This window comes from Carassius carassius, chromosome 7 (genome assembly GCF_963082965.1).
Source record: "Carassius carassius chromosome 7, fCarCar2.1, whole genome shotgun sequence".
Taxonomy (NCBI): domain Eukaryota; kingdom Metazoa; phylum Chordata; class Actinopteri; order Cypriniformes; family Cyprinidae; genus Carassius; species Carassius carassius.
Genome location: NC_081761.1, coordinates 24,969,983 through 24,995,279, shown reverse-complemented (window position 1 = coordinate 24,995,279; position 25,297 = coordinate 24,969,983). Strand labels below are relative to the sequence as shown.

The window sequence follows — 25,297 nt, the reverse complement described above, 5'->3', positions numbered from 1 at the left end:
AAAAAGAAAAAAACAAGAAAAAATAGAAAAGAAATAGACAGCATGAAAATTAAAATTCATGACCCATTTTGAAAACAACAAAAGCAGCCTATACCAGTGTAGATTTAAACATGAAAAAAAAAAATTATGATTAGTTGCCAGTATCCTTTTAATAGTATACTTACCATATGCTGGTCTACATGCAATAACCAACGTGTCAATAACAATTTCTCAGCATTCATGAAGAACATTAATCAATTGTTGATATACTCTGTTTCTGAGACAAAGCAAAGCACCATCAGCTTTATTATTTTCAAACAGCCTTTTTTTGCAGTTCAACCAGTTTAAGTTTCTTAAAAACAGCATCATATTAGGTGCTTTGGATCATTTATCTTCAAAAAACATAGGAGTGACAGGAATTCGTGAGTAAGTAGGAATGTGTTAAAATGAAAAATAACAACAAACAGGAAACTGATACAGCTGAACAATGGGGCACGTGGAAATCCTTGTCTGCGCCCATCAGACTCACTTGATAAAGACTCCAGACTGTGCAGACAAAAACAAAAGAGGGCACTGAGATCAAACAGTGACCCCGGCTGGCTCCACTGACATGTTTCTGGTCGTGTGCCAGCCCTGTGTCTCCTAGCAATGCCTGCTGGGTCTGGCGGATCTGTCAGACAAGCCATAGACACTAGACACTTTCTATTTTGCCCACAACTTACATTGAGCATCCATACAGATTTTTTTGTTATATTAATGCTACATATGCAGATGGTGGTTTATGTTAATTGGAAGACGGGGAATGATTGTTATCCAGATTCATGCTACTTTATGTCTGACCTCAATTAGTCTTTAAATCCTGATCTGCCCTTAAAACAAGTGAAGCAAATAATGTGTATGTCCTCATATGCCTCAGAGCCACCTCAGGACGCCTCACATTTTTATATCGCAAGAAAGCAACTAACCAAGCTTGTTTTGACTAACAATTCATTTAATTTGAAATATAAAACCTTTAGAAAGATCAAATCATAGCTGATTTCATTATTCCTGCTCTGACTGTGAGGTAAAACTAATATGAGTGATTGACAGGTCAAAGAGATTATGTTAGACATCTCAATAAACCCTAGCGGACAGACTGTAAAGTATTGAAACAAAGTGTCCTATTTCCTGCTGTGAGTTGATGATCTAATGTGATTTAAAAGACCTGAAGAGATGTGGTCTGACGTCTGTTGTCTCTGCTATCAGATATCAGTTTCTTGTTCACATTATTCTGTCATGTAAACATAAAATGATGTAAGGATTTTAGTATGCTAATGTACTCAATGCCTATGTGTCAATCACCAACCCCCACTGTCCATCACTCCCCCAAATACACAGCACCTATTTCAGACACTAAAACACTCTTATTTGAACTCTTCCTCCATCTGTGTATCCCTCTGTCAGTGCTGGACATGGCTATGGTTAGGGGTGGACGGTATGCTCAAAATTCTATTTCACGGTATGACGGATATAGGTATATGTAGTTATTCTGAAAAAAACCCTGATAGATAGATAGATAGATAGATAGATAGATAGATAGATAGATAGATAGATAGATAGATAGATAGATAGATCTTTTAATTTTTAGACTCTTATTAGAGTACATTTATCTTCTGTTCATGTCTGCAGCTTTGCTAATCATATCCCTTTTCAAGTATATGCTGAGATTACTGGATTGGGTACAAAACATGTGTTTGGCACATAGCATAACATTCATATTTCTCATTCCTAAGCAGATTTCAGAAAGATTAAGATCTATGTGGAGGTTTCACCAAATGTGCAAATGACTTGAAAAAAAATCAACAGAGCTTTAATCTTGGGTTTTAAAAATGACTTTTAAAGTGACTTCAATGAGGAAGAGGTGGAGGCAGCAGGGTGCATGTGGGTTAGCAATGATAACTTACGTGCCTGACCCCTCTTCCCAGCCTCTCACACGCTACCTCCCCTCAACAGTCTCCCTGGAGACAGACTTGTCCTCATGCTGATTTATAAAACCATTATGGAGAGTCTATTACCATGTCATTGGTTGCCATTATCAGCTAATCACAAAGCATGCAGCCGGGGGAAGACGTAATGCGTCTAACATCTAGGCTAATACATCAAAACTGGTCAGTTTTATTTACTTATTACTAATTTGGCAACCCAAATGTAAACTCCTGCCAAAGAAAGTGCAGCTTCTTTCTCTCCATCTGCTTCTGTGGTGCAAAACCAAGCAAAGCTCTTTGGGGGGAAAAAAAAGAAAGGGAAAAGAGCGATTGGCATTCATGGAGTTGGATGTTAAGAAGCGTATCTGACTGAGAGAGTCTTGTGTTGGCTAATACAGATCCGCTAGCCCCCCTAAATGTGGCCCACACCTGCCAGCTGCACTTTAAATCCTCCAGCCGTTAGGTTCAATTACTACAGCAGATCTGGATGGAGTCTCAGTGGGGTGTCTTTGCCTCAGCATCCCCACCCCCACCTGCCGGGAATTAGGCTCGGAATGCTCGGAAGCAGATGGCATCCAGTGTCAATCATGTTAACATGCATGTTACCCCTAAATATTCATAATTTAGCCTTTGATGGGGGACTTTCTTTGCTTTCAAGGCAATGGATAATTCTCAGGATCAGATGGTTTTTGACTCTGACTAGAGCAGTATAGCTAGGCAAGGCTGTGGTTTTGTCTTATAAAAAGTCATAGAAAGGCTTTTAAAACAATTATATTGATAGTTACACTTCTCCTGGGTTCATATAAGTTTTGGAAAGTTTTTTTTCAAGCATGGTCCTTCATGGACATCATGAAGGGCGGAATTCCTTGTATGGGCACTTCTCCCAGAAGAGCGTGCACAAAGAGCGAGAGCAAGAGCACGCCCATCAACATCAACACCAGCGCTGCACAGGACTTGCTCGAGAGGAATGTCTCCGAAGAAGTGTGTTTTTGGTTGTAAGGGAAAGAGAACCTTGCTCAGTTTCCAAAAGAACTCAGTGTTACGTGAACAGTGAATGCAGTTTGTTTTTTTCCAGGGAAGCAACAGAGTTTCGCAAGTGTGTTTGTTTGTTCCTGTCATTTCGGCGAAAAATGTTTTATAAACAAGGCCCAGTTCAACGCTGGATTTGCACATCATATAATACTGAAAGGCGGAGCAGTCCTAGAGATAAAAGATCTCAGTCATGATTCAGAAGTGCAGGCGGTAAGTAAAACTGCATCAAATTTTGGTGTTTTGTTGGTAATTGGCACGCAAGTGACAGGTTGAGACTGTCTAACATATGGTTCAATTTAAATGTTTTCTACAAATGAAGTCTACTCTGGTTAAAAGTCCAACCTCCTTTAGCTCCACCCATGGCATGCCTCCAGGAGTTCGGCTGTTTTCGGAGAGAATCGTAAAGCTACATCTTTCTTTTGTAAATATGATAAAACTAAAGACGGAGGTAAAATGGAGATGGAGATATAAGGGATGGTTTACTACACTACAGGTACTCAAGATTAACATGAGTTTGTGTGAAACTGTGTGTTCTGTCCCCTTTAAAGAATCCTGAAAATAATGTATACTGGATCCACAAAAATACTAAGCAGCACAACTGTTTTCAACACTGATAATAATAATAAGAAATGTTTGAGCAACAAATCAGCATATTAGAATGATTTCTGAAGGATCGTGTGAGACTGAAGACAGGAGTAATCAATGCCTACTGAAAATTTAGTGTTGCTATAGAAGTAATAACTTCATATAATAAATATTTCATAATATGTTTTGTCCAAATTGTCTTACAGACCTCAAACTTTAAAAGGTAGCATAAATACATAAAATATATACAGTGCATAAATAAATAAACAAATAAATTCCAGCTAATATGACCCTGCCCAATATGGGTTCTTGGGCTTCAATTCTCTTTAAGCCACATTAGCACACATATCTTCAGAAACAGACTAGTTACACTATATAATCTGGAGCAGGGGATGTCCTTTTCATCTAGTGTGTTCGCAGCTGTGCATTGAGGACATGCCACCTCTAGCTCTTCACATTCACAGTCCTATTGAGGGCATACCAACTGTAATCAGATATGACATGCAATGATGCCCTGCTTGAACCAACCAAAGGGCTCTCAAGTAAACACAGTTCCAAAACAAATTAAGCCTACTGTGCATCTACAGACATATATACATAATGTATATAGTTATATGCGCACACACAAACACACTCATCCCATGAAAGCAATAAGATGAGTATTGAGTGTATGAGTAAGCAGCTTAAATGTAAGACAAGTTTCATCTACGTCAGTTTGATGGATTTTCACTGCATTTTGATTTAGTTGGGTGTTTCTTGGAACCTTGTTACTGGTGTCTACAAATATAAAGTGCCAATCTGAACGCTTTAATGTTTTTCTTCTCATCCCATTTCTCATTCCTCAGTTGTAAAGAGATTTATCAAAGAGGTTAATCTTACTAAGGCTAAGAAAAGACACAGTGACAGTACAGCAGCACTGATCTATGCACGAATGCCTCATTATATGATTGCTGAGTTGAGTACACAAGATAAACTGTATAGAAATGCAAGGATCAAATTATGTACAGTAGAGCATATTCTATAAATATAAAACGCTTTGGGGTCCCATGACTACTTTTAAACCATTAGAGGTACAAATGAGATCTAGTAGGCACGTAAAAGTACAATACAAATGCTAATAAAAAATGACCTGGAACTTAAAGCTGCTACTTTTAAACCATTAGATAAAAATACAACAACAACAACAACAACACACACACACACACACACACACACACATATATATATGACTTCATCTTGTGATCTAAATGTAAAAAAAAAAAAAAAAAATCCCATTTGCTGTTGTTAAGATTCATAAAATGTATCTTCAATAAAAAGGATATTCCTGAAATGTCTTAAAGACATGGGTATCACTGCAGTGCTATCCCATCATACATTTTTAATGCTTATCATTGACAAACCATTTGTGTGTGTGCCAGAAGCTACTCCCACTGAGCCACTCACAGACATTAGGATTCCTTGTGCTGCAGGGTAGATGACATGCTCTTCCCAATCATAGACAGCACTAAAGCCCACATTTATAAATGGTATACTGCCATTGGCTGCTCAACTCAGATACATAAAGTCAATGAATAATGTAGAGCACTTTGGCCTAAACGTCCATTTGATAGGTTGAGACTGTCTAACCAATGGTTCAATTTAAATGTTTTCTACAAATGAAGTCTACTAAGGTTAAAAGTCCAACCTTTTCTAATGTAGTATAATAACAATCATTAAAGGTTCAATGGGAATTAGTTGCAGAGCTGTGGTGCTAACCAGAGTTTTGGCATTGTTATATATGTGGAGGTGAGAGTGCAACCAGACCTAAATGCAGGTATTATGTAAGATTATAAGAGTGGAAGGTCTTATTCAGAACAAGTGAAAATATAGATGTGAAAGTCTTTTGCATAGAAATAATAACTGAGACCGGATGTGACTAAGGGTATGTAAATATTGAAACAAAAAGGGCCGAAAACAGAGCCCTGCGGGACCTCCATGAGGGTTCTGTCTGTTAGTTTGCATGGTCTCAAAATGACTATTTCTTCCAACAATATCACACACCCAAATAACAGAGGATGAGGTGAGTGACTTATTTCAGCCACTTTCTCAGATAAATCCAGCCTGAGACATTCCCATAATAATTCTACATTCACCTTTGTCAGGCAATTCTTGGAGGTAGTTTAGCATAATTAAGACAGATCAAGCCGGGACAGACTTCAAATATGCGAATGAGTTCTCTCACTATATTCCAAAGAGATTCACGGTGGTCGAGAGGCAGCCAGGAGCTTTCTATATACAATTCACAACTGATGTGCCGAATCCATGACAACATCATCAAGACACATCAGCTATCCACAACCCACGAGGTGTGCTTTTTGGATCAGAACAGAAGGGGATAATTCCCCTGCCCCCATAAGATTTCTGCATGAAAATCCTTCAAAATGTATTTTTGTTTCACATAAACAATGAGTATTCTACATTTGCTGAAAATCAACATTTAGATTTTTAGGAAACAGAAGATATAGTGTCTCAAATGATTAAAAGACTAGTAAACTAACACAGAGGAGCACACAGACAGAGGAAATGCTACATGTAAAGATAAAAAGAGAGGGTAATGCTTGAATAGTCCTGAATACTGTCTCTGCTGGAAAGACCATGGCTGAATGCTCAGTGTCCCTGCCATTACCATAATACAAAGGTCAATTGTGCTTTCTGCCAGTACTGTCTGTTCCCGGTCTATTTTCTTTCAGATACTACTGTTAATAACCAAAGAATTTTGATTACTTCTAATTATTAAGTATTTCATTACTAAGATAAAATATCAATGAATGATGCAAAGCTGCAACAGAATCCAACACATTTATTTACTTGACACTTTGCTTTACTAAGAATAAACTTCAGATTGGTTTAACCACATAAATGATATGAGAATGACTTGTTTTAGTGTCCTAATAACCACAGAGGTGACTAAAGACATGCCCCATCTGGAATTCCCGTCTGGGCTGGTTAAAGCAGGTTCAGAATTAAAGAGGGTTCAGGTGGTAATTACCAGCTCCTGATGTATAATTCTGCACTATCTATACGACAACAGCTCAGATCATTATTTGAGAGTCCCTTGAGGGTAGCATCACTGAAGCGTTCACATTTATTAAAGGTGATAAAACACATAAAGTGTGGCCTCATTTTTTCCAGGACAATGCTCTATTGCAAGGAAGAAGGAGAAATACAGTGAGAATAGGAAATTACAAACTTCACCTCTTCTTCGCCTCACAAGTTAGGAAGTTATAGACTTAACTTGCTTAAACTTAGGGCTGATAAAAAGGACTGATAAATGTTGACTTATATCTGCAAATTTCTTATTCTTATTCTTTCTTAAAACTTATGAAAATTATCTCCAGAGATGACATTTAAAAAGAAATCCCAGATTTATTGTATGAGTAGGTCATGAAAATATCGATTTTATACTAAAAATACCTAAATGTCAAAAAAAAAAAAAAAAAAAAATCATGGCAAAACATATGCGTGCTTGAGGCAAATTTGTTCCTATGAGGAACTGACATTTTGAATCTTGCTATTCACTTGTGTCTACGCAACCATACATCTAATATAAAAATGCAATGTGTAGAGTTTGTAGAGTCTTTAGCATAGGAATAAAAAGTTATAGCTGTTCAACGTAAAGATGTAGTAATGATATTATGCCAGAGCAAAAATAATAGGCCTATGCTGGTTTCCTATGGTTTCCAGACCCAGAGCATAAATCACTCACACAACATTTAGATTAATGACCTTATTTGAAACCATAGGGGCCATTTCAACCCCCTTTGGGCCTTAGCTAATATCTTTATTTAAATAATTTTATTAAATTACTTTTTAGATCTATCACTTACTTGTTTGCCCTCCAGAGTATAGAGTCTTTTCACAGCGCCAGAATCCAGTTTAATGGCGTCAGTGATGTCCGTGAGCACCTGCTCAAAGGAGTGAGCCGTCTTCTTATTCAAAAGGATCCGGACAGCTTTACGGGGTTTGACACCACCCCTGATGACCGTCACCAGCTTGGGTTTGATGAAGTCTTTGCTCTCTCGTTCTCTCAGCTCGTTCTTTGATGTGGTAAGGGATGGCAGCGAGCGGGATGTGCCCGTCTTCATGTTGACTGACCAGTTGGGATTGACATTCTTGGTGTACTCCACTTTACGGTATGGTTCATTGGAAGCACACACATAGCTTTCACCTGCCAAGAGAAGAATAAGATGAATGGAATTGTTTTGTTCAAAATGCTTCAAAATGCAGATATAGGTCTTCAGTTATGAATGAATGAAAGTACTTTATTGAAATCCTATTTCCAAATGCATTTTTGACATCATGTTTGGAGGTAAGAGGTGATTTTAGATATTTATGAAGTAGACATTTAAATAATATGATGAATACAGCCTATTTTTACTTGATTAAATATTGATTCAAAATTTTTTAAATATAACATTAATTCTACTAAATCTGAAATCAAAGACCGCCCCCCACCCCCACACACACTTTTTTTTTTGCAGTGAAACAAAATCAAACAGGTAATTGTGAGCTGAAGTTTAAAATAAGAATTAAGGTCAAAAAGTGACATACAATTGCAGTTTGATACAGTTTTGGAATATAAAACCACAATTATAATAAAGACAATTTTGCAATGTGTGTGTGTATATATATATATATATATATATATATATATATATATATATACACACACATTTATATATATACACATATATATACACATATACATATATATATATATATATATATATACACACACATTTATATATATACACATATATATACACATATATATATATATATATATATATATATATATATATATATATATATATATATATATATATATATATATATATATACTGAGGAGTATAACACTAAGGAGGATACATGCTTCTATACACCTCAGCATCTCATAAAAAAGTAAATATAATAATATACTGCCATCATAAATGTATAAGTTAACGGGAGACTGCAAAGGGTTGGGTTGAATAAAACACACGTAACCCATCCGTGACCCTAGCTCTGCCTCTCTACACTTTTCAGCTGTGGTTTTGGACAAAGTCCAAGGCAAAGTATTTTAAACGTACTCCCATTCCCATAGCTATACTTCACAAACCAAAAGGCCATATAAATGAATACCACATGTAATTTTATTTCCCAAGAAACATTGCATAAATTCTTTCATTATGGAGTTCATTATGAAATGACAACATAACTAAACATCAACTTGTGTGATAGACATTGCGTTAAATACTTAAAACCCATGTAAGTGTGTGTGGCAGCATAAAGGCCATGCTTGTTGTTTATGTGTGATGATGGCACATCTTGGCACTACAGCAGAGGCAGCTGGTCTGAAAATAGAGCTTTGTCATCCTAAGGAGTGGAGTGCTGTCAGGACAAAAGATACGCTAGTGTATCAAAAGAGGACAAACAACACTTGAAACCAAACATCCCCTCCTGCTTCCTCCCTACCTTAGAGAAAACATGTCTGAATGTTACATGTACAACAGTTATGGCTTCTGATGAATAAACAGGAAAGATATTTGTGACCCTGGACCACAAAACCAGTCTTAATAGCCAAAAACACATTGTATGGGTCAAAATTATAGATTTTTCTTTTATGCAAAAATCATTAGGATATTAAGTAGAGATCATGTTCCATGAAGATATTTTTTTTAAAATTTCCTACTGTAAATATATCAAAACTTAAATTTTGATTAGTAATATGCAGCGCTAAGAAATTAATTAATTTGGGCAATTTAAAGGCGATTTTCTCAATATTTATATTTTTTTGCACCCTCAGATTCCAGATTTTCAAATAGTTGTATCTCGGCCAAATATTGTCCTATCCTAACAAATCATACATCACTTCTGAAAAATGTACCCTTAAAACTGGTTTTGTGGTGCAGGGTCACATAATGTTTGCTGAGCGGTGTAAGCTTTGTGGTGGTAAAGTGATTCTCTTGTCAAGGGGTCAAGATGACATCAAGAGTTGAAAATGAGTCTTGAAGAATGTAGAACATATGCACAAATATGTTTGAAGTGCTTCTCTTGAAGTTCAGAGCTGAATTTCTGCAGAGCAATTGTAATAACAAAAAATATATTCAAATACCTCACTTTGAACAAGTACTGACCCCTAATCTGTCAATTTTTACAGATCCAATTCAGTTATAACCAGTGAAATAAATACCTTAAAGGAACACTACACTTTTTTTGGAAATATGCTCATTCTCCAACTCGTGTAGTGAAAAAATGTGTAGTGTTCCTTTAATGACACTTACATTTGAGGTTTAGAAACACAAGATGTTTGAGTCCAGATCAAACATAGGATGAATTTTTCAGCATATACAAAAATATATATTACATAAACACTATCTACTCAGAAAAGACATTTCATAAATCAAGTATATCAAGAATATCATCTGAATCTGGACAGCAAAGTCTACATCCTAAAATTATATATTTCTCATCTTAGTAGCTAAGACAGGCCAATGAGAACAGATGACTCACCTAGTGTGAATGAAGTGTTTGTTTAATGTTTGTTATAATATTTCAGGTTTAATGTGCAATCCAAATTAAAACAATGAGCCAAAATTAAGACCTATTAAACGTTGAAAACAAAACCCAAAACACCAAGCAACAGAAACTTCATCCATGCAGCTATTTTAAAAACATTTTCAGATTGATAAAAAACAATTAATACTCATAAATCATTAAGATTAAGGCCAATGTTTAGTTCCACCACTGACCCAGAACTACAACCATTCATCCACAGCATAAACATCATTGTTCTGGCCACTAGATCATGAAATCTCAATTTTACTCAGTTTGCCTCAGAAATAGAAGGGAGGGAGAGGTTCCCAAGAGACTGGGCTTTATTAAGCTGAGAAATTAAAAGGCTAATTAATCAAGTAGACTCCAGATGGGGTCACTATTACTGACAGCTATTTGACATAACGTGTTGGAAAACAGAAATATAGTAATACTGATGTCATTCACATTGGACTCAGGGGTGGATTGGAACAACCACTGGGGTTATGAACCCTCCATCACCCTCTCATAACCAGTCCTGCCTTGATGTCCAGATGGGACCCCGATGTGCCTATCATTCAACAAAGTGTGGTGGGCCAGCACAATAAGCAGTATAGTAACAAATATCCATTGCTGGCGATCTTTAGCAAATAGCATTCGTAGCTTTGATCATGTGCGTGTAAGACCTTACACAGATTTGTAACACAAAAGTGAACTAAGCCAACCCTCAGTCAGCGTGAAGAGACGCTGAGCTCGGCACTTCAAATGCAAAGCACTTGTACAATTGCATCAATGCTGGACCAAAGCATTTGTGTTTACAATAACATGAATTATTTAATTATGCAATGGATTCTGCATTCAGTTTATTGTTGAAATACCACAGAGCAATAACAACAAGGTGTGTATAATTGGGTTGGTTTTTATGACAGTAAAGTCTAAATCCTATAACATGGATTTACACATATAAAAAAAATCTATCCTAAGGAAACATTATTAAGAATATACTCATACTCATTTATTGTGGTTGAGTATTGGCTTTGAATGACCAAGGGCAGTCAAATCAATAGTTCACTCCCCAAAAATGGCAAAATTGTCCGATTGTTTACTCACTCTTGTGTTGTTCCAAATGGCTTTCCCTTCTATGGAACACAGAATGTATTTTGAGGATATTAATGATTTATGTTTCTGCCCATATACTGAAATTCAGCCTGGTCCATTGGGCCTTCATTATATTGACAAAAACAGTTAAAACAAATTTTTGGTTCCTTTCTGCTGATGGATTGACAAGAGGGTGAGCAAATGGTGAAACATTTGTTATGTTTGAGTGAGCTATCGCTTTAAAATCCTGTTTCCTGTCTATTTTCAAGTTCAGTAAGGAAAGGAATGGGCCTTAGTAATGACTGTAGCCTTAAGTGACTTGAGACTGTGTCTTAATATACTATTTTATCAGCTGCTAGTAAATGAAGTAAATGTACAGTAAACATATGTTAATTACTGCTATCCTGTTTATCATGTTTAAAGTTAACAAATAGCTACAGTGAAAGTCGAAAGTCACTCTTCATATTACCTTTACTGGTACATATTATTAATTGATTGATTGAGATGAATAAATGAATGAATAGATAGATGTCTTTGCAATATACAGCACAATCATGCCAATAAAGTATTGGAAAGTGCAATGTGAATTGAAAATCCAGTGTTTATGTGTTTGAGAGACTTGATTGAAAAAAAAAAGTTACCTGCACTGACTTGCCATGTTGCAAAATTGCAAACAATGCATCCTTACAATCACTAAAGTATGAGAATAGCAGTGATGCTTTACTGGATGTAACATGGGGGAAAGAATTTGAAGTGCCTGTTGTGTCTATTTAGACTTTGGCACCTATACAATCTTCAACCTCACCTTCTAGTAACTCATCCAGGCTGGTGATCTTCTTCCCTCCTTCCATGGCATAGATGTTCCGGACTCCTTGCGGTAAATTGACACTGTCCGAGAGGGAGCGGGTGAGCTCCATCAGCAGCGCGTCGAAGGATCTGAAGCGCTCACTGGACACCGCGTACACCAAGCCCTTGAAGTACCTATCACCGTTCCGATAGAAGCGAACTTTTTTCGCTTTCCTCTCGGAGGTGAGCGACTGCAGTGTGCGTGTGCGGTACAAACTACAGTGCGCACTGTGAGCGGGACTAGGCACGAGCCCGTTACCCCGCGAGCCGGAATGAGAAGCGCCAGTGCCCCGCGCGGACCGGTGACTCTTCTCGCGCTCCTCGAAATGCTCCCACTCGATGCTTCTGCTGGACATGTTTATTTCCTTTAAGTCAAAGCGGGGATCCTTGAATAAATTAGCTTGTTTTGTGTTGTTGTTTCTGCCGGTTGTTCTTGTTATTTTTCCTTCTAAGGACTTTCAACCGATGATGTGCATTGTCTGTAGGGAATCAGTAAAACAAAATACCAAAACCCGTTCTCTTCCACTTTTTATACAGCTAAATAAAGAAGTTGGTAAAATATATATTACGAGTGAGAAAAAAAAGATTGTGACAGTCCCAGTAGTCAACAAAATCCAAGAGCTTTACAATTCAAGGAGAGACGCTATTGTTAAGGTGAGCGCCGGTCATGATGAGATGAGACGCGCAGAGCTGTATGTTCGCATGCTGGACACGCGTGACCGTCCGCTGTTCTCTTCATCCCTCCACTGACACTCAATCAGGCCAACAACACTCGCCACACACCTACATAAACGCCACGGAGGAGAGGACAAGAGCTGCTCCTCCTCAGGGTCCTAAAACGCCAATTTCTCACCAAATGCAGTGTTTTTGTGTGACCCACTAGGGGGCCTCAACCTTCAGGGGTCAAAATAACTTAAAGGGATAGTTCACGACAAAAATGGAAAAATAAAGGTTATTTAACACCCTAGATGTAAGTGACTTTTTTCTTCAGTAGAAGAGTAAAGATTTTTAGCTGAAACCATGGTCCTTCCTGATGTATATATTGCAAATCCATATGTTTCCATCTCCTTGTTTTTATGCGCACTTTGAGATGTTGCATAAGAAACTAATGATGGAAACGGCAAATGTCAAATAAAAATTCCTTAATTTGGAAAAAAAATTTACGCTCGCTTGCCGAGTAAATTCCTTCATGCGCATCGAAAAGTCATGTGACTTTGCATTATATGGGACGGCAAAACCTGACTAACCAGCGGAGCGATCTTGTTCCACAGCACCTGAAATGTTGTTATGGTCATTTTGACTAAATGAATACCTCCCGCTCATGATCAGCGATTGTGAAGTGATCAGTCTGGGTAAGAAACTGAACATTAACATTATTACCTGAAATCAGCCTCACATAAAGCACCCAATAATGATGTGAAATGTGGATGCTTAATGTCAAAAGCATATAAAGTGAATAAACTTAACTCATTTTTACATATATCATGAGACACAGACACCATTTTGCTCCTTCATTCAAGTAAATATTCATATTTTAGAGTTTGCACAAACTTAAGTATACATAAATACTCACAAGATTACAATAGACTACAACACTTTGTTAATACACAGGGCAGAATCTTTAGGGCAGTTTGTCTTTGTTCTAAAAATCAAGCAGTTTCACAAGAACAGCAGTTTCTCTTGCTCTTTAGTATTCTTGCAGTCACAACACTGAAACTGCTGACTGTAATATCAAGACACAGATTAAGCAAAATATCTAATATTTTAGTGCTGTGTAGGCCTCCAGAGACACTGTGAGGGCAAACACTGACATGGCAGTTATTTTATGAATTAAAGGAATAATAAAAACTGCTGCAACTGCATAAAAGGAAGTACACAGGAAGAAAAGCCCTGTAGAGAGGAAATCCTGAAGACAATAACTGTTGCAGGGCAGAAAGAATCCCTCTCTCAAAAATGAAAGAGAGGGAGGGAGAGAGGAGATTCTCCTCACTGCAGAGAAACTCCTGCCTTAGGTCTCACATAATCACTGCAGGGGGACAGGAAGATGTTTTAGGTTGGGGTGCTGTACGCTCGGGTATAGAAGCTAGTGAAAATAGCTGTATTTTTTAGTGATATCATATGCCATTTAAACTAAGTGCAAATAGCATATTTTCTTGGTGATAGATGCTATTTACACTAATGAAAATAGCAGTATCTTTTGTGATATATGCTATTTACACTAAGTACAAACAGCTATAGATTATATTTATACTATGTTAAAATAAAAGGATGTCCTGCTAATTACATATTGTCAATACATTAGCAGTGTAATACATTATAAAACAGTATGCAATAACTTACTGAGTGTAAATTTTAATTAAAATTATTAAATGATGATGCCACCTTATTGGGACAAGTTCTTGAAACACATCTTCAAATGCACCTGAACACAACATCAGTGATGTTACCTGAGGTCCTCGGGTGTTTCGGGTCTTTTAACATCAGACACCCTCGCCCAGACGACCCAGGCGACCCAGCCGCGGCTGATCAGATCGCGACTTGTGTTCAGGTAGCACTCGCTTGCCCCCATGGTGCTCCTCTACGGATCCAGAGCCACCTCAAGGCTTTCTCGGCTGCGTCGGTGATGTTCTTGATGGCCCTGCTCCTTGTTGTTCCTGAAATGCCCAGCGCAGTAAAGGCTTTGTGGAGGGAGCGCCCCACAAATCCTCTGCAGTCAACCTCGATAGGCATGCATCTCGCCTTCCAGCGCTGTGCTCGGCATTCTGTGAGCAGATCAGTGGCGGTTCTACACGGAGGCCTAGGGAGGCCCGTGCCTCTGTAGACATGTATCCTGGCCAACCCTGTGGCCACCCCCATGCTGAAAAAAAAAAGTAATATGATTTTACACGTGAGCGGCAAAAGCGGAACTAATGTGACGCAACGTTCTACACGGGTAAATTAGTGCAGCGCACCCAAACACTTAGGAACTTAATCATATTCAGGGATGCAAACATTGCGCTTTACGCCGCCTCCCGTTTTTTTGACATTAGTTTGGGTGACTTGGGTCTGATTATAATTTCTCAAAGTCATCTGAAGCAATTCCATAGCTTAATGTTATGGACAGAAGACTATTTACATCATTAAATTAAAGTTTACAGAAACCTTGTTTTCCCTCCTCTGCGGCTGTCAATCATTCTCCATTCAGTATTCAAATAGCGCGCACCTCGTCCATTTACAGCAGGATGCATGGTAAAACTCTCTCCAATATTATATACTCACATTATAATGCTTGATCTGTAGATAAAAAGGCTGTGGATTTGGATAAAATGACTTTTGTATTTTATGTTTGTTGCTGTTTTTAAAAGACTCGCTTGTGCCTGTTAGAGCACACACATGTTTTAAAAGCCGTAAACTTGTAAAATCACTTTGTGAGCTCATTTTTGAAGCGTTTCATATTATCATGGTTTTGCGCACTGAATGATTATTAAAAGCTTATTATATTTTATTATATTTTGATACAGCATGACGGTACAGCTGTGGTTTGCACATGTGGGAAAGTTTGTCAGAACACAAAAGGCCTTAAAAACCATCAGGCAAAGATGGGCTGCCTGCGCCCTAGAAGTGTCGACGCACAGGACAACCTGGTGAGACGGAGGAGAGGCCGGGACCGGTGGCCAACCACAGTACCTAGAATCTCCAGGCACACAGCAGCGAGGGCACAGGCAATACCACTTCGGATGTACTTCTGAGGGCAACACCACAGCAGAGTGGGAGCATCCATCAGCACTTGCAGGACAGCCAAGAGGTAGGGAAGCAAGCAATCAACTGGCCGGTAGCGTATGCAAGGAAGGATTGGGACAGATTTGACCGTGAAGTGGACGAGGTGTTGGAGCACGTTCTTGGAGAGGAGTTGAACAGGAAAATGAAGGCAATGGCAAGTATTATTTGGAAAATCGGTGCTGAACGTTTTGGAGTAAAACAGATGAGATCTCACCAACCAAGACCTGCAGAGCCGAGGGAGAATCGCAGGATTAAGGAGATTAAACAACTTTGTGCTGATCTCCGGAGGCTCAGGAAAGCTTTCAGGCGAGCTGAAGAGGGGGAAAAACCAGCTTTGTAGGAAATTGAGAGAGCGTATAAAAACCTTACGCCGAGCAGAGTACTACAGGAGAGATCGAAGACAGCAGGCAAAGCAGAGGGAGCATTTCACCAGGAACCCGTTCGCCTACTTGAGTAAGCTCCTGGGGGACAAAAGATCGGGTCAACTTCAGGCATCAAGGAAAGAGGTAGAGAAGTACCTCTCAAGTACACATAGCGATCAAGGAAGGGGCACCGAACTTGAGATCGGAGAAACCTTGATGAAACTTGGATAACCAACTATCAAGTTTGCTGATCAAGAACCCTCATGGAAGGAGGTCAACGACTTCCTCAGAAGGGCAAGGGCTGGCTCAGCACCGGGACCCAATGGGATTCCATACAAAGTGTACAAACAATGTGAGCGGTTGAGAAGGAGACTGTGGAAGCTGTTGAAGGCGATGTGGAGGAGGAATCATCTTCCAGACGAGTGGCTCATTGCAGAGGGGTGTTTTATCCCCAAGGAGGAAAATTCATTGAGCATAAAGCAGTTTCGTACCATCTCCCTTTTGAATGTGGAGGGTAAGATATTTTTTGGAATATTGGGAAGCAGACTCACCACCTTTCTGCTGAGCAACAATTATATCGACACCTCAGTACAGAAGGGGGGAGTCCCAAGAGTTCCAGGGTGTATCGAGCATACAAGCGTCATTTCAAAGATAATTGAGGAGGCAAAGCGCAACCATGGAGATCTTGCAGTCCTGTGGCTCGAAATATATCCAATGCATATGGAACAATCCCTCACAAGCTGGTGGATCTCACACTACATGCATACAATGTCCCAGGGAAAGTCCAGCACCTCCTGCAGGAGTATTTAAACCGTTTTAGGATGTGATTCACCTCTGGGGACTTCACCACCAGCTGGCAGCGGTTGGAAAAAGGAATCGTAACTGGATGCACCATCTCCGTCATCTTGTTTGCAGCTGCAATGAACCTCTTGGTTAAGACAGTGGAGAAGCCTAGAACAGGTGCAGTTCTGACAAGCGGGATTCAGCAGGCTCCAGTTAAGGCATTCATGGATGACCTGACTATAAAGGCAAGATCATTTCCAGAAGGTCGGTGGATTCTGGAAGACCTATGCAAGATTATTGCAGGCGCCAGGATGGAGTTTAAGCCAGCAAAGTCGAGGAGCATTGTGCTGAGAAAGGGACGCGTGCATGACCAGTTTCGCTTCAGGATTGGAGAAGATCTCATCCCCACTGTCAGTGAGATACCCATTAAGAGCTTGGGAAAATGGTTTAGAGTGGAATTGAATGACCGAGAGAGTGTGAAGGAGATGCTTGGGCAGGCGGAAGCTTGGATGCGAGCCTTGGATAGGAGTGGGCTACCTGGAAGATTTAAACTCTGGGGCTACCAGCATGGTGTGCTTCCAAGACTTCTTTGGCCACTGATTATGTATGAAGTGCCATTAACAACAGTTGAAGCCTTGGAAAGGAGGATCAACACCTTCCTTCGCAGATGGCTGTCAGTCCCCAAAAGCCTTTCTTCAATCAGCCTGTACAGTTCGGGAAGCAAGTTACAGTTGCCATTAACATCTGTGGTTGAAGAGTTTAAGGTGGCCAAAGCCCAGCAGGTGATAATGCTTCGCGACAGTAAGGACCAATTGGTCAACAAGGCAGATATCACCATCCACACAGGACGGAAATGGTCAGCAAGCAGGGCTGTGGCAGATGCAGAGGCAAGACTATGCCACAAAGACATCGTGGGGACGGTCAACCAAGGCAGGTTGGGCCTAGGAGTTATAACTAGAGCTAGGTGTAGGGACGCTAATGCTAAAGGTTGCCGCAGCTTAGTTCAGGAAGAGCTCCGTATGGTGGAGGAGGAGGGTAGGCAAGCAAGGGCAGCAGGCATGAAAAATCAGGGCAGGTGGACATGTTGGGGCAGTGTCCAAGGAAGATCATTGGGGTGGAGGGATATATGGTGCATGGAAGAGAATAGGATAAAATTCCTCCTGCGCTCCACATACGATGTCCTACCAACACCAGTGAATCTCCATCGTTGGGGGCTGGTTGAGAGCCCAAACTGCACATTGTGTGGGAAACTGGCAAGCCTTGAACATGTGTTGTCATCATGTCAAGCTAGCCTGGCTGATGGAAAGTTCAGATGGAGACCCGACCAGATACTTGCCGAGCTGGCTACAGGTCTGGTGGAAGAGAGAAGGAAGACCCACAACATCACGAGGACGATAGCACCCCATATGATCAGGTTTGTTAGAGCAGGGGAGAGCTCCAGAGCGACATCGACTGGCTCAGGAATCCTGACATCCGCTATTGACTGGGACATGAGAGTTGACCTCCGGAGACAGCTCAAGTTTCCAGAAGAGATTACTACCTCAACTCTCAGACCAGACATAGTTCTGTGGTCCAGAGCAACAAAGAGTGAAGAGAGTGAGTGAAGTGACATTCGGCCAAGTATGGTGACCCATACTCAGAATTTGTGCTCTGCATTTAACCCATCCAAAGTGCACACACACAGAGCAGTGAACACACACACACACTGTGAACACACACCCGGAGCAGTGGGCAACCATTTTTTATGCTGCGGCGCCCGGGGAGCAGTTGGGGGTTCGGTGCCTTGCTCAAGGGCACCTCAGTCGTGGTATTGAGGGTGGTGAGAGAACTGTACATGCACTCCCCCCACCCACAATTCCTGCCGGCCCAAGACTCGAACCCACAACCCTTCAATTGGGAGTCCGATTCTCTAACCACCAGGCCACGACTTCCCCCACAAAACAGGTGGTGTTGCTGGAACTGACTGTGCCATGGGAGGAGAGGATAGAAGAGGCCCATGAGAGAAAGCTTGGGAAGAACCAACCACTCACCCAACAGTGCCAGCAGGTAGGATGGTGGGCATGGAACTTGCCAGTGGAAGTAGGCTGCCGAGGATTTCCTGGGCAGTCACTTTGGAGTGCCTTGTCCAGACATTGAATAAGAGGTCCCAGCAGGAGAAGGCTTGTGGCAAATATTACAAAAAGAGCAGAGACCGCATCGAGATTGCTGTGGCTGAAGCGCTGTGAGCCATGGAACAGCCCACCGGCTAGTGAGGGAATATAAAAGAGCACTGGCTGTGGAGTTCAAGGGGCTGAGGGGGCTGCCCCAGGATGCTGGGGTTAGCTGTCAAGCCCTCTGGAGGTGTTGTGGGTTAATTGGTGAAACACTGCTGAAGGAGGGTACCCACCTGATGACCCGAAGAAAGCACCTTGGGCCCACACCACAAAGCTCAGTAGGTTGGACTTGTAATGTACGAGTGTTGGCCATCACCTCAAATAGGCGGCTGGGATCTTACCCAGCCATTGAGGTGAGAGCGATGATCTTATCGTATTTCAGACCTTAGCCTGCACAATACATTTAAAATAAGCATAATTTAATTGTATATTATTTATGTGTAGTGTAGTGTAAGCATTATAAATATATACACTTCTGAATTATTGACATTCATATATAAATATTAAATTATGAAATGTATGATTGCCTGATTGAATTTTATAAGAGTACTAATAGTAATTTGTTTTTATTAACATGTTTAGATTGTGTAAAATTACTGTGTAGATTTTTTCAAGAATTACTTTTTGTATTTATTTGCATTACATTTAAATAAAATATGTTGCCATTTTTAATGTCCCCCTCTGGTTAAACACTGGCCCCTCCTTGGCCCCCCCTAGTAAAATTTGTCTAGAGCCGCCACTGGACCAGATGTTCATATTTGGTCATCTTTCTTTCGTGGGCTTCTCCCAAGCGGTCCTCCCATGGCACGGTCAGCTCCATGTTGATTATGTTCTTGGTACTCTCTGAGACTAGAATGATATCTGGCCTCATAGTTGTGCTGACAATGTGCTGGGGGAATTTCAGTTGCTTCTCCAAATCCACAGAGACTTTCCAGTCCTTGGCTGATGCCAGGATCCCTGCTGGTGCCTTCCTCCCTGCTTGTGGCTGTTCACCTGCCCTAACAAATGCGATTGACAAAAGATCTCCCCTACTCGATAAATAATTTTAAACTTTTTTTTATTAAAAATAAATGCTTTTCTGATATGTTTTGAAAATTGAAATTTGAAAACGGTGAAAAACAGTTCGACTAAAAGCAGATTCGAACCCGGGTCGATCACGTCAAAAGTAACACATCACATGTTCTAACATATGCGCCACTGAATCAATTAATTAATAGCCATCTAATAACCATCAAACGTTGGTGGATGAAACTGGCGTCTCTGCCAACAAAGCGACCTATCTGCACTTAGTGTAAATAGACACTCCGATTTTTATTTTTTTTTATTTATTTTTTTTTTTTTCGAACAGATAAACCGTTCGCACACAGAAAAAAAAGAAAGAAAAGAAAAGACGGGTGTGCTGTAGCAAAAAACTGGCGTCTCTGCCAACAAAGCGACCTATCTGCACTTAATGTAAATAGACACTCCGATTTTTTTATTTTTTTATTTTTTTTATTTTTTTCGAACAGATAAACCGTTCGCACACAGAAAAAAAAAGAAAGAAAAGAAAAGACGGGTGTGCTGTAGCACCATAGACATGTAGCACCATCAGCACCCCCACTGCGCCCATGAATTACTGGAAACATTATAAGAGTGGATCAACATAAAAAAAAGATCTTAAATATACATTTATGCTGTTTCATTTGACTAATATTAATTCATAAAAGAGTAAAAGGAAAAGTTGAAGTTATTAGTTAAATGCTTATTTTCATCTTTAGATCTAGATATCCAATAGTCCTTTCGACAATACTCAAGGTAAATACAGCTTCTGATTTATTTAAATCATTTTAAGAATAAACAGCAACTCAGTACAGTAAAATTGGTATCCCTTTCTCATGAAAAAGAAAAGAAAAACAAATTTTCTGTAACATTTCTACAAAAATGAAAGATTATAACTGAATACTTTTACCTAACTTTTGTATGGACACGCAGGTGCTTTATGTGTTCCCCTGGAAATAAGAAAAGCTACCAATAATTTATTGGGAGCTATTTTAAAGTTGGACTAAGTGGATTTGTCAAAGTTTGCAAGGATGGTAAAATAAAATCCGTGAAAGTTTTTTGAAATATTCATACCATTTGTTTTTTACATAGTTTTCCATGAACTCTAGTGTGGTAGCCTAATACTATTCCAAATAAACCTGCCCCTAAACATCTGATCTTAGACAGGAGATGACTGCATAGCTGTGGAGCTGCATTAAATATCTGTCATTAGAGACTGCCATCTAGTGGATGAACAATGTATGCGCAGGAGGATAACGGTTCTGAAATGGGGAATCAGGACCGTCACAAATGCATACATAACACATTTTATGTACTGTACCAAATTCAGAAATTATTTTTCAATCCATTCCACTTGTACAGTATTAAGTTATATAAACTTAAGGGTCTGAGAAAAATTACAGTCTTATAGCCTAAAGTTTAAGGACCAATTAACTTCCTCCTCCTTAATCCAGGTATGCACCATTCCAAAACTACTGACCGTAGACCACCAAACAGGACAAGCTTCAGTTTTTTTTTTTTTTTTTTTTTAATAATGTGCAACATGATTATTATTAATAACTTTTTCAGGACATCATGCACATTTATAACAAAAGCACAATTTTTTCTGCATCAGCTTTTGGTTATGAAGCTGCAAACAAGCAAATAAATAAATACCAATTATGTCACTTAGTTAACTCTAAGTTTATAACTATATAAGTAAAATATATTCGTTCTTTATATGAAATTATAATATATATCTTTACTATATAGTAAATGCACAAAATATGAAAAAATATATATTTACACATCACACGTCATATTTAATTTCATGATTTTTACTGAGTCTGCTGTCAATAAAGTATAATCATTTTATTACAGGCAAACTTTGTGATGATGAACGAAATGATTAATGAAATTACGCTGTTAGCAAATTACACAATTTATCTAAACAGTTGGTAAAAACATTTCCAACTAAATATTGATATAGTAGTTTGATTTTTTTTTAAATCATCAAACGTGATTTTTTTGTTGTCATTCATTTTTCATAGATGGCATGAAAAAGGTAGAAGACTACTCTCACAGACACAGTGGGCCTATATTCACATCTGCAATTCCAATTTTTGCCACATTGTGATGCCCTTATATACAACTTGTCATAAAGTGTTTAACTACGGTTTCTGGGTAGCTTCATTTATTTGACATAAATTCATTTTGAATAGAAGTATTCATCACTGGTTAAAAAAATGTCAGTCTGTCAGTGGCAAATCTTCTGAATGAGTCTTACTTCCTGTTGAGATGATCTGAGCCATGAAAACACACAAGCGCGTGCACACACACACGTTTGTATGTTTGTTTCTGTGAATTGTGGGGATTATGATAGACTTCTGTAAGTGTTATACTGACCAAACAATATTTACCCTCCCCTAACCCAACCCTAATCTAAACCTACCCCTTATAGAAATCCTGTTTGCATTGTTATACTTTCGTATTACTATTTTATATATATAATTTCTTGTGAGGACCCCACAATGTCAAAAATTTTAGGTTGGGATATCTGGTCCCCACAATGTGGCATAAACAAGTACACACACATTTTTTATTTTTCCTGTTTACTCTTTTGCTATCTAAATGGGGACATTACATCACATTATAGACTTATTGTTTTTATATACAGAGAGTTATAGATATTATAAACTGATCCAACCCCTAACCACCCCTAAACCTTACCCTACCCCTTACAGAAAACTTTCTGCATTTGTAGGTTGACACTCCTTACAGGGACTCTCCACAGGCGTAATGGTTTTTATACTGTACAAACTGTATTTTTATTGCCATACACCAACCCTACACCTAAACCTACCCCTTACAGTAAACTACTGGAAATTTTTGAATTTCATAAAACATAGTTTTTTATTTATTTATTTTTTTTTTTATGCATTTAGTTTTACTGGGACAAAGGAATGTGTCCTCATAAACCATGTTTACATTGTAGTACCAATGTCATTATACACATTTGTGTCCTCATAAACTAAAATATATATAAAAATATATATATAAAAAAATGATAATTATAATTATCATTTGTGACATGGTGCATTATCCTGCTGGAAGTAGCCATCAGAGGATCAGTCTTCAACTGTCCAATTTTGGTGAGCTCGTGCAAATTGTAGCCTCTTTTTCATATTTGTAGTGGAGATGAGTGGTACCCGGTGGGGTTTTCCGCTGTTGTAGCCCATCTGCCTCAAGGTTGTGCGTGTTGTGGATTCACAAATGCATTGCTGCATACCTCGGTTGTAAGGAGTGCTTATTTCAGTTAAAGTTGCTCTTCTAACAGCTTGAATCAGTCGGCCCATTCTCCTCTGACCTCTAGCATCAACAAGGCATTTTCGCCCACAGGACTGCCTCTTACTGGATGTCTTTCCCTTTTCACACCATTCTTTGTAAACCCTAGAAATGGTTGTGCATGAAATATATATATATATATAAACACACACACACACACTTATCATTGAACTATGAGGTGGCCTTGGAGTTGTGTAAATGATGCACCAGGACAGCAGAGAGCTCTTTATTACAAATGAACATCTTGGCTGATGGCATACTTTAGCAGCAAGAGGGTAAAATATCTGCCTGTTAAATATGCCATAAATCTGTCAGCCAGCGCATTTGTTAGTGAACGGCGTCTGTCTCATCTGTAGCCAAAAGTGATCCAAGGTTACACACATCAGGACGAGCTCACTGGGCAGCCCATCTGATCATATAACTCACACCAAAAACTCTCCCTTGAGAAATAACATCACGTCTGCTGTGGCCATGAGGCTGGGACACATATGGTAGTTGTTCAAGCAGATGATAACATGTTTGCATTAATAATATGTTTACTAGACATGAAAAGGAAGGGTAGCCTATGTGAGACCGTCAAGTCATCCATGCAGGATTATCAATATAGGTGTTCTGTATAGAAGGTTTGTTGACATTTTAAAGATCCATGCAGAAGATTTCATCATATTTATTAGCATATAGAATTAGAGTCTCACAGGAAGTAAACATGTAAGAAAAAATGACAGTAAATATATAGTACATTACATTAAATAACAATGACAAAATAATACATTTAAAGCATTTATTATTATCATCTTAGGGTTGATTTCAACAGTTAGGCTACTAATGCATTATCAAAATCAAAAGTTGTAGGCCTACCTGTTAAACAGTATTTACAGAACTGAGCTAACATTAACTAACACTAAACAGATGTGTTTTATGAATTATCAAAGATTAATAACAAAGAATAATAAATACTGTAACAAATGTATTGCAAATTATTGAGTTAGCTGACATGTAGTTGCAGTGATACATAAGAGAATATCTAAAGTTGACTATCAAAATAAAGTGTAGCCTAACCAAGAAGTTTTATCATAATTTACTCAACTGTCTTTGTATGAGATTTTGTTTTCTTTGAAACATAAAATAAGATTTGTTTCAATTGTTTTTGTTTATACAACGAAAGTCAAATAGGGTAAAAAAAAAATAATAATATAAATAATATCATTTCTCTGTGTAATGACAAATGCTGATCTATCCCTTTAATACATCCTTGTGAAAACTATGTAAAATCACGATTAATCAACGACAAGTCACAGCCCGCCCAACACATTGCCCTGCTCTTCTTAGCAATTTCCCACTTGGCACGGTCAAATTTGCATTGCTTCAGCATGAGTCAAGTTCAGTGAAGGATAGTTTCACAGTGAATATCAAGCACTCTTTGTGGGATAGCACTATCTGGTCAGTTCGCTGCTGTGTAACGTTTTGAAAGTGTCACGGCCCATGTGTCGACCACTGCTTGACCAAATAGCAATGCCTTTTTGTTGTTATTGTTGCAACATAACTTTTAGCGCAGAAAGTCGACATGATTCATGTCGCATCACACTTGAGGCTCAAAGACCATGATGACTGACAAATGGCCATTAACATATCTGTCGTGTGATAGCATTTAGAATAGCAGATTCAGTCCGTTTTAACTTTAAAATGTTATAACTTTTTTATATAGCCTATACACAGCAAACATTTTAGTTTATAATTTTTCCCTGAAATCTCCTACGTCACCGGTCAATAGATGGAACTGTTGCTCAGGCTTTTATTTTTAGTCTTCAGGGATCTTTCCAAC

The 25,297-nt window shown here is 38.9% G+C and overlaps 1 protein-coding gene and 1 pseudogene across 9 annotated transcripts in view; one reads left to right on the top strand and one right to left on the bottom strand.

Annotated features, from left to right (window-relative positions):
* The window catches only part of LOC132143772 (serine/threonine-protein kinase DCLK2-like), a 54,534-nt gene extending 41,634 nt beyond the window's left edge, over nucleotides 1–12,900 (bottom strand). For 2 of the 9 annotated variants that reach the window (XR_009434279.1, XM_059554287.1), the window contains exons 1-2: nucleotides 12,016–12,899; nucleotides 7,427–7,767 (exon numbers count right to left, since the gene is read on the bottom strand). Coding sequence is in view for 7 of the 9 variants with exons in the window: in XM_059554287.1 (XP_059410270.1) it covers nucleotides 7,427–7,767; nucleotides 12,016–12,412 (738 nt within the window). In the remaining 2 variants the exon portion in view is untranslated. Of the gene's footprint in view, nucleotides 1–7,426; nucleotides 7,768–12,015 lie in introns of all 9 variants that reach the window. The other 7 variants (XM_059554286.1, XM_059554290.1, XM_059554288.1 and 4 more) reach the window with 5 other exon arrangements.
* A 2,734-nt stretch (nucleotides 12,901–15,634) lies between these two features.
* On the top strand, nucleotides 15,635–19,121 carry LOC132143295 (uncharacterized; annotated as a pseudogene).
* The last annotated feature ends 6,176 nt before the right edge of the window (nucleotides 19,122–25,297 follow it).